The following is a 10638-nucleotide window of genomic DNA, read 5'->3' as shown; positions in this document are numbered from 1 at the left end:
ATTGTAGTTCATATCCTAACAAGCCAATGTCATAATTCTGCAGTCACTGTCACATGCAAGCGTATCATGGCGTAAAGAGACAGTCGGCATGTGTGGGAACACCCACAAAATGTTATACGGCTGGTGCGCAAGTGGGGTAAAACCGCCCATATATCTCAATGGGCTGACTCACCAAAGGAAGGTGCTACACTACAGGTTTGGGGATTCTAGAGCAGAACACAAGACGTCTGTTCAGATGTGCGTTCACTGCAGTTGTCAAATCCCCGATCGTGTCTGCCTGGGCTGGACTAGCAGCTAAATTCTAACTTTGCTGAATGGATAGAACGGGGAAATTACCCCACCCTGACCACGCCCCCAGCCAGGCTGAGCCAGCTATCCCAGCGTCTATGATGAGACATCACCTCAACCTATTGAAACGTTATTGTGACATGAGTGTATTGTCCCATAGCTAGTAATCAGTGATGATTAGTTTCAGGAATTCATAATTTGTTCAAGCTCAAGTTCATTCATGTACAATGGAATTTCTGAGAAATGTCTAGGCTCTAATTGTCTGGTTAGTCTTTTAATCTTGTCAAACTGTTACAGTATTCCAAAATGGACCCACTTCCAATGTGAAGAACACCACCCAGCATCTCACATAGCTGAGAGCCTGAATGGGTGAAAGTGTCCCCTAATTCAGCCTTCTTTCATCTTTTTTTAGCAGAACATCCTGGTTTACGTCTGGTTCATCTGTAAAGAACAAATCAAGGCTCAAAAACCTGGAAAAACACAACTGTAACTGACCCACTCGTGATTATCAGTAGCCTCTAGCTAAATGAGAACATAATGATATAAACACACACGTATATACACAAAACCAAACACACACATACATTAAACACATCAGTAGTTGGTGAACCGATGTTTAAATCTCGTGCAGCGAGGTCTCGCAAATTTGGTATAGTGGTGTAGCATGCTGCATATAACTCTTCTGCATAGAGTGATATCGCATGTTGACTATGCATGCAATCTCCATGGTTCAAAAGACAATAATGAATCATATTTGGTCACACACGCACACATACACACGCACGCGCGCACACACACACACACACACGCACGCACACACACACACATACACACGCACGCGCACACACACACACACACACACACAGCATCTGTAGCGCTGCGTTCACCCATGACACAGAACAATATGTGACTGGGTCACAGAGCTTCAGATGATAGTGGGTGCTTTAAACTAAGGAAGCTGTAAGAGTTTAAACGGGGAGAAATATCTGTCTCTGTTTTCACATTTGCATTGATGTGCTAAACAGGGACACAAGCTGCAGTCTGCAACAGACAAAAAGCTTGCTTTGATTTTCATGTTTCATTCATTAACCTTCATTTTAGCAGGAATATTCCCATTGAGATTCACAATCTCTTTCACAATGCAGTCCTGGCCAAGACAGCAGCACAAAAAACAAACTACAGACTTATACCAAAACAGCAAATGACATCAAACAATGCAGCAGTGTTCCGTAACATGCGCATTCAGTGGTCAAATAGTCTTCAATTATGTTATTATAATCTTCCATGCTTATAAAATAATCAAATCGTCTAATTAAGTTTAAGGTGACTCTGTAGCTCACACAGAGATGAGGGTGCAAAAACTGTAACAGCACTTTCACCAAAGACAGTGTGTGTTCCAACAATGATGTACGGGTCAGTAGAGAACATAAACATGCAACATGGCCTTATAAGGAAGAATTGATCAGTGTTTCGTTGATTCTACGATTGAAGGATGCATGCTACACTGAATCTAACGTTTTCAAGGAAGATGAATTTGCATGGATTTAGAATATCACCACAAACAATTGCTGATATAAAAAAAAAAAAGTAGCTTGAATAAAAAAAAATCTTGCACCAAAAGAAAAACAATATTAACAGCATTGTTTCTATAATACAAACCCTGCCTGCTCTCGCCTTCCTCCTGCTCACTACACAGTTTACTGAAAAAGAATCAGTGCAATTAAAAGTCCCTTTATGGAAGATATGGTCCTTTTTGGAGGTTCGTTCTTTATGGTTTGACTCTGGCTGGAGAGCTCATGTGTATTTTAGAGTTCAAATTCTCAGAATTTACTTTAATGAATCAAACAGTCAGTAAATGTGACATTAAAAGTTTCCAAGGTCCATTCATTAATGGCGGTTGGTGAGGAGATGTGGGGCAGTCCAACCCACTAATGAGTCCCTAGTGTGGCTGAGGGTCTGATCTCCACCTGTGGTTTTCTCTGTTCCCACAGTCCTGTCTATGGAGAAGTTCTTAAAGATTCCTGAATACACACTCAACCTTTTAAAAGGGTGAAACATGTTAAATGTTTCCTGAGACTGGGACTGGTAAATTGATGTAAATCCACTGCCTATTTAACGTATATTTAACGCAGTCTGTAAATCTCATGTAAATCCAACGTAAATTCATATTTATCATCCACAGAACACTTCACCACTCATGTACATATTGTATATATTGACTCGATTTGATTCAATTTGATTGCACTTGCAACCTTGCGATTGCCGTTAGTTATCTTCCTACTTCTTATCCCTGTATATTGATGTAACCGCTACGCTGCATACAGACACTAAGACAAATTCCTCGTATGTAACTTGCATACTGTGGCAATAAAAGTGATTCTGATTCTGATTCTGATTCTGATTCTGATTCTGATTCTGATTCTGAGAGGTCTAAGGAAAAATAAATCTGCAATAAAGAGGCACTGTGCTTTGAAAAAGAGGTTCTGAGAAGTAGGTTCCATCCTTTGGTCACCCTGCCTCAGTGCCTTGACTTCCTGTCACCTGCCTCAGTGCCTTGACTTCCTGTCACCTGCCTCAGTGCCTTGACTTCCTGTCACCTGGCTCAGTGCCTTGACTTCCTGTCACCTGGCTCAGTGCCTTGACTTCCTGTCACCTGCCTCAGTGCCTTGACTTCCTGTCACCTGCCTCAGTGCCTTGACTTCCTGTCACCTGCCTCAGTGCCTTGACTTCCTGTCACCTGGCTCAGTGCCTTGACTTCCTGTCACCTGCCTCAGTGCCTTGACTTCCTGTCACCTGCCTCAGTGCCTTGACTTCCTGTCTGAGTGACACAACGCGGACACCCAGACGGCAAACGTCCCGCAAAGACCATGACAGAGCTAGGCTGCCTGCAGCTGTCAGGATTAGACAAAGTGACACAGCAGAGAAGCAGCGGACAATAGACCACACACACACACACACACACACACACACACACACACACACACACACACGCACACGCACACACACACACACACCACAAACAACAACAGCAGGATCGTGAGACAAAGCCCTCGACAGCACGGAGACAATGGGCAGATTAGTATAATCATCTGATCAAATACAAACAGGATCATCCAGCTGCATTATGGTGATGACAAGTTCTTTGTGTACAAGCCAAGCTCTTTCATGGACTCAGAAGTTCACTGGATGGGATTTACAGCCTGGCACTAATTCATTGTTTACATACAATAAGATTATAAAAATGCTACATAATTGCTTGCAGGTTTGTAGAACTAATTAAAGGCTACTGGAGATTGTAGTGCCTGCTTCATTAATTGGATTAAAGCCTTGTAAAGATGCAAGAGCAGTTAAACCAAACAGCAGAGTCGAGCAGACGAGAGAGCGTAGAGCTAACAGTGTGTGTCTGTCTGTCTGTCTAGGTTCTGTCTGTCTGTCTGTCTGTCTGTCTGTCTGTCTGTCTGTCTGTCTGCCTGTCTGTCTGTTATCAGGATAACTCCAAATTCTTGCATGAAACTTTGTGGAAAGTTTGGTCACGGCGCAAGAAAGAACTGATTACCTTTTCACACCGATAGACCCTTTTCACGGGGGCCATTTTGTGCCGAAAAGGTAGGGTAAACACAGGTGCAAGCAAAACACTAATGAGGGTTTCCAACTTCCACGATTGGAATTTGGAAACCCTCATTAGTGTGTTGCTTGCACCTGTGTTTACCCTGCCTTTTCGGCACAAAATGGCCGACGTGAAATGGGTCTATTGGCCAAAGGGGGCATGGTGACGGCTTCTCATAAAAAGGCACGTAACTTCCTAACAGATTCACATAACACCGTGAAACTTTGATGATGAACTGCTGTTTACGTCCTTGTGCACCATCTGAAACTGCTACCCTTTAACTGCTGCTCATTTGAAAATGTGGCACATTTAAAAGTTAATACACTTTCTTTGCTGAATATGCAGTATAGAAAGAATGAGCAAGTTTAATTTGGTCCACTATCCGACATGTGGTAATAGCAGCTGTTTGGCTGATTACCATCAACCTCACACACCCATTTGGCCTTAGTTCTCAACCTTTCTCAAGCAACAAAAAGGAGAATCTGCAAAGAGTGCTGTGTAATTAGAGTTAGAATAGTTTACATTTGCATTTGAAATTCACAGCATTAAAAGTGAATTGAGCAGTTGAAGTGCATCTCTCTCGTTGCTCTCTCATTTTGGTCATATTGCCTTAAAAATATAAAGGGCAGCATAAACATAGAAGCGTCACAAAAGATTAAAAGCTGTACAAAAATACTTCATATAGAGAAGACTGGAGATGTTGGCATGTGCTGTGGCTGCTTTATACAACAGTTAGCTTCGGCCGAGCAATGTTATTGGACAAGAGGGATCCTAGCCATGCTGATATTGCACGATAACATCATGGCAGAGCCATATGACCAGATTTTCACATCATAAAAAGTTCCCGGAAGTAAGGTTCTGGATTAAGCAGCGCTGTCGAGTTGCAGGAAAATGGACCGTTTGTGATGTACTTTGAAAGGCTCAGACGTTTATAGAATCAAATTGTATGTTATCAGCTTTATTTTAGCATTCAAACGTAGCGTGAGCCCCCTTCCTGGCTATTCATTGGCTACTGAGTGACGCATTTTGGACCTCCGCTGGCGCCACTCTCTGACTAGATTGCTCTGCATCATGGGCACTTCAATCTGTGTATATCACTCGTCTTCAAAGCTGTTCTAAACGTTTCCTTGATTAGGCTGCGTTCAAACACCCAGGGACCACCCAGGGGCCACCCAGGGACAACGATATGGATTTAACCTTAATTATGAGCGGTACGCTGAAATCGTCTGTGCTAACCTCAAAGTAGCTAACGTTAGCTTGGCTAGCTTGCAGTCAGGAAAGTGCAGGCAGGAAGTTTACCTGTTGTTGCTTGCTTGGCAACACTTGGTAGTGCAATCCTGGGAACTGTTTTTGTGGCAAATAACAGATAGAAATCATCTGTTGTTGCAAATGACTTAAAACTATAGCTTTGTTTATGCTGTAGCTACAACTGCTGTAGGCTATAAAAGCAATATCACACTCGAGGTCGTGATGTTGTTGTCTAATATCATCACGGCTGTGATGATCACAGCCGTGATGATATTAGACAACAACATCACTCCCTCTCGTGTAATATTGCTTAAGTACAAAGTGATGTCAGGTATTGTGTTGATAGTAAATGTTGTAAAGGTCGATAAGAGTAAAGTGAGATGTGTATGACGGCTGATGCAAGTAGAGATGGAGCATTAGAGACTAGACCAGCACATCTTAACACACACACACACACACACACACACACACACACACACACACACACACACACGCACACACACACACACACACACACACACACACTTTCTTTCTCCTGTCCACCTCGCTGCACTCTCCCCACCTCAATAATTCATCGCCGCTAAGATAAAAACGCCATCATCTCACGAGCACAGAGACTCCATCACAATGAAACGTTCTTCTCCTCCTTCTTTCAACCTGACAAAATCAAGACATATTTTTCCCACTAAACAAAAGTGCCCAAACCGATCAAACACTGCTGCTTTTTGAGAGACACAGATGGACAGATGGACACTCAAGTCCATAAATCCAGATGACAGTGAGGAAAACACCTCTCTTTTTTTCTTTCTGGGCGGTGAGGTTCTGAGAGTAAATTATTCACTGCCTTGCCATCTGGGGTGGCCTTCCAGAGGCCAAAAGAATTCAGGCTTCAGCTGTCATTGGCCTCGCTCAGTACACTGTGCAGATGTCAGCCAGGTTATAAAAGACACCCATGTGCCCACAAGCCAAATGGTCAAGTTCCAGCAAGATCATTGAAATATAATTATTATCACAGTAGATCAACTGCCTGATATGTGTGGCTTAATCTGGTGTGTCGACGGCAAGCGGAAACCTCTGGTTCTGAAAAATAAAGCCAGTGCGGAAGTGCCTTAAACTAAAGTAGAATGGCCTGCAGGGGGTGACTCTACTGGCTCAAAAAAACAAGTTGCATTGTATGGAAGTCAATGGGGAAATGACCCAACTTCCCACGTGATTTATGACTTCAGTAAACACTTTCCTAAACATTAAGTCTTCTTCAATACAGCATGATGTTCATTTTGTAAATTATGGACCCCATTTTGAGTAAAATAGATGATAAAGCAGACTATGATTTGGGGCATGATTGACAGGTTGCCTGTCCAGTGATCGCGCAGCTTGAGCGCTGCGGCTCTGTGGGAAACCCACTGCTTCCTGCTCCAAACAACCAAGATGCCGACAGTCAAAATGCCAAACTCGAGGCGTCAAAACGGGAGTCCACAAACAAATTCAAGATTCAATAACTTAATTTGCACAAACCAATTAAACAAAAAATGGCTGACATCACGGTAGCTACGTCCATATTAACTTTTTGGTGGATTAAAATGTTCAAATGTTAAAAAAGATTGCCGCATAATCGTTTTCGCTGCTCTCTACAACATCCCTTCATCTGCCACTTTCACTCCTCTCTCTCGCGTTCTCCCCTGCCGCGCTCCTTTCTTCTCATCACTGACAGGAACATGTGCTGGCTGAGTGCAGCATCAGTAAGTCAGTAACTGATGCCTAAGCACGGGTCTCCTCTAAATACACCTGACACAACTGCCTCTGACTGATGAAGCATGTCAATCTCTCTCTCTCTCTCTCTCTCTCTCTGTCATTCAATAAGCAGCAAACAAGTGTGCCAATGCAATGACTAATAGTTTACTCACTGATGCTCAGCCCACTTGACCTAACATACATAAACTCACATAGTTGTGAGGAGGCAACTCTCACTTAGAGAAGGGAGTCGGGGTCGTGTGAGGGTTGCGTGCAACATGCCCAACAAGGCTAGCATGTGACCTCCCCTGTTACACTCCTAGGCATTGTGCGAGCATTCAACGAGCAACACATCTATCTGTAGCACACGTCAGCACATCCCCAGCATGCAAGGGAGAGACAGACGAGAGGACAGGAGACAGGAGAACGTGGGCGAGGAAGAATTGAGTATGTCAGAAGAGTACAGCATAACAGAGAGGAGCAGACTGAAGGGGGGGGGGGGGGGGACAGAAAGCAAAACGAGATGGAGTAAAACAGAAATGGTGACATGTGACAGAGACTGAGATAGAGAGAGAAAGTGCTAAGAGACGACACAGAAGACAGGATGAGACTGGGGGGGAGGCTGATGTGCTCCCACAGTGAAGCAGCTGTTGCTGAGCGAGGCAGAGTCTGAGTCACGCAACAGCAGACAGGAAGGAAGGAAGGAAGGAAGGAAGGAGAAAAGGAGAGAAAGAAAAAGGTCAAAACAGAAATGTACAATATGTACAAATTATAAAATAGGTAGGTAGGTCCATGCTGAAGAACTTGACAAACATCAAATGTGACCATGGTTTGCCAAAAAATCTCTCAGTTTAATGAAGTTGTTAGTCCGTGTTGAGAGTTTAAAGCATTACAGATGCTGTAATCCAATGCAAATGTTTCTAGCATTCAGAAAGCAGGAAGGAAGGTGGAGAGAAAGAGGAAAGGAGAGAAGGGAGATGACGAGGGCAAACAAAAACTCTGACCTTCCACCTCTCTCTTACACATTCTCTATCAATAAGAGAAACTGTGATCATAATGTCAGAGGCGTCACCCCACTGAACTTTAGGCCTGTGCTGCTTTATGTAGGAATAAAAACCGATTGAGACATATTGCTCTAAAAAATAAAATAAACAACAACACTGTGATTTTAGTAAGTTATTAAATTGGGGGTTTTGTCTTTTTTTTTTTACTATATAATCCTGAAGTGTTTTATTGGAAATACATTTATTTATTTATGTATTTATCCCCACACTGCTTTGTTCTACATACTGCAGAGCCAGATTTGCATAGAGAGAGCAGATGGTGGCACTGAGGATACAGATGTCATTGTTTTAATTTATATTGAACTAGAGATTTGACAATGTGCAATTATACTGATCTATATCCAAGGTGTTTAACCTTATGTGCTAGACTGAGGTTAAACCGGTAGTTTGGCAAAGGTTTCTTGTCTTCTCTGTAAAGTGCACTTCACAGGTCTCTGTCGGCTTCTTGGAGTTTACCCAGAAGTCATTAAGCCTTGTTAGGACTTGTTAGGACTCTCTTCCGCAGCAGAGCTAAATGGAAGTTTGCCAAGGAAAACGCAGTCTCTTTTGTATCTCAGATGGTAAAACAATGCCAAATAAACTTATATAAAACTTAAATAAACTTAAATAAAATGATATGTGTTTGAGGAAAATCAGCGACGTTGATGTATAATAAGTGGTTGGCCCTGTCTGACCCTGCGGAAGCCTGCAGTGGAGACTGAGAGCAAGGCTTTGTTAGTCAGATCCTGTTTCAGCACCATGGAAAGCTCCTGACTGGGATTCCCCTGCACTGCCTGAAAAGCTCATGGAAAGTGTCTTTCAGCAGCCTCGCGTGGAGGACTCAATCTATTTGTAGCACCGGACAGTTCCTCATAAGTGGGATCAACATGTGAGCTAATATAATAATTTGATAAAACCATAAAAAGTAACTCCTCTTAACTTCAAGGCCCTCTAAGGAGGCACACTGTTCAATCCGCCTCTGCTGTCATTATCATCAGCAGGCCTTGGCACAGACTGCAGACTGCCATCAGGCAGTGTGGGCCACAGAATACAATTATGCGATTTCATCAAGCACATTTCGACGCCCATGTGTGTCCTCAATTAGAGCCACATTATCCAAACATTATCCTTACTGCTTACTCAAGAGTCCTGTCAAGAGGACAGACACGCAACCACCGTGCGGTTGAAAGTATTGGATCCGTTATTTAATTTATAAGCTGTGGATTTCGGATAGTTTGCTTGGGGAAATGTGCGCTATCTCAAATACCACACGGATATGTGCATAGAATAGAACCCCACTGCATAATTAGCCTACTCTGTGGATTTGTTGTGCAAAAGGGAGCAGTTAGTTAATTGAAGCGTGCTGGAAAGCCACGTGCTGCTAAACAGACTGACGCACGGAAAACGCGCACTACTTTTCCCCACTGGCCTGCTGGCCGCCCGGTATCCTGTTATCTAACGGAGGTTAAAAACGTGTCCAAAAAACTGAAATCCTTACAAACGTCGGCAGCGTTACGCATCCGCCTACCATCCAAATGGGAGCGGCACTGGGGCAATTTTTTAGCCGCAAATGTCACACACGCCAATGAAATTAAATTCCTGACGTTCTTGAGACAGCTTCCCATTATTCTTAATTGGTATTCATGGATAGAGGCAGAGCTTTAAGAGCAAATTTATATTGTGGAGAGCGGCAGTGTATTCGTCCACTCTTCAGCTAAAGCCTACCCAAAGCAGCAACCCCTACTGCCCTGTCCCGTCCTGTGCCGGCTTAATTGGAAGGGATTAGCCTACTCACTTGCCGCGGTGAGAACCAGGAGAGCCAGTGCTGCTTTCACCCGTGCTGCCATCGCGTCCTCCCCGGCTCCAGTGCGACCAGACGGCACACGGGAACTTGCAGATAGAAAGTGTTTGCGTCGTTTTTTTCCTGTCGCTGTGAAGTAAAGAAGTCAAACAAAACAGAAGAGTGAGAGTGTCTGTGTGTGCAGTTAGAGACGCTGAATTACAACGGCTACATGGCACGGGAATCCGCAGAGAGCCGGTAGTAGGAGGACGGACTGCTGTCTGAACCGAGAGACGCTCAGTGGCCGCTTTCTGCCAGAGCGCACCGCGTCCTCCAAAGACTCCCCCGCTGCTCCCGGAGCTGTGGTTGCGCACGGCGAAAACAGAGTCGAGTCACCCCTTAACTCTGCTCGAGCGATGCAAACAATATTTCCCTCTGGAATGTCGCTTCGGAGCTAGCTACGACAAATGTCCATTCTCCAGATAAAAGATTTAAGCGCCCCGGCACGTCGCCCTGCCCGCCCTGTGCGCTCCTCAGTCGGTTTCACTCTCTACCGTCTTGACCGACAGAGTTTTTGACATCTGCGGCAACAAGCAGGAAGCAATTAAACAATTAAATTAAATTAAAATAAAATGTCCCCTAGGGAAGGTATTTTAGACACAACACACCGGCGCTGAAATCCCCTTCATCCAAACAAACGAGAACCCCCACTTATATGATGCTCTGAAGGGAGCCTCTCTCAGTTAAAGCTGTGGCGAAAACTACAACAAAGGCAAACTTTTCTTTTTCTTTTAAGGTTTTATGATCTGTGAACACGCGGCTGCATGACATGACAGGCGATAAAGAAACCCCTTGGTTAGGTCCTGGCTGCCTGCCATTTTTAGGAATTAAATAATATAGTGAATATGGTACTTTATTGATTTTCCTGAATTGCCCCTCCA

The 10638-nt window shown here is 43.8% G+C and overlaps 1 protein-coding gene across 1 annotated transcript in view; it reads right to left on the bottom strand.

Annotated features, from left to right (window-relative positions):
- Positions 1-9764, bottom strand: part of LOC310790493 (neuronal acetylcholine receptor subunit beta-2-like) — a gene marked incomplete at both ends in the record, with an annotated part of 17833 nt that extends 8069 nt beyond the window's left edge. The window contains one exon of the mRNA XM_083652194.1: positions 9713-9764. Within this exon, the coding sequence (XP_083508320.1) occupies positions 9713-9764 (52 nt within the window). The remainder of the gene's footprint in view (positions 1-9712) is intronic.
- Between the last annotated feature and the right edge of the window lie 874 nt (positions 9765-10638).

The sequence above is a fragment of the Poromitra crassiceps genome (assembly GCF_964638095.1).
Source record: "Poromitra crassiceps genome assembly, chromosome: 15".
Taxonomy (NCBI): Eukaryota; Metazoa; Chordata; class Actinopteri; order Beryciformes; family Melamphaidae; genus Poromitra; species Poromitra crassiceps.
Note: the sequence above shows the minus strand (reverse complement) of the source record. Positions and strands in the feature narration are given on the sequence as shown.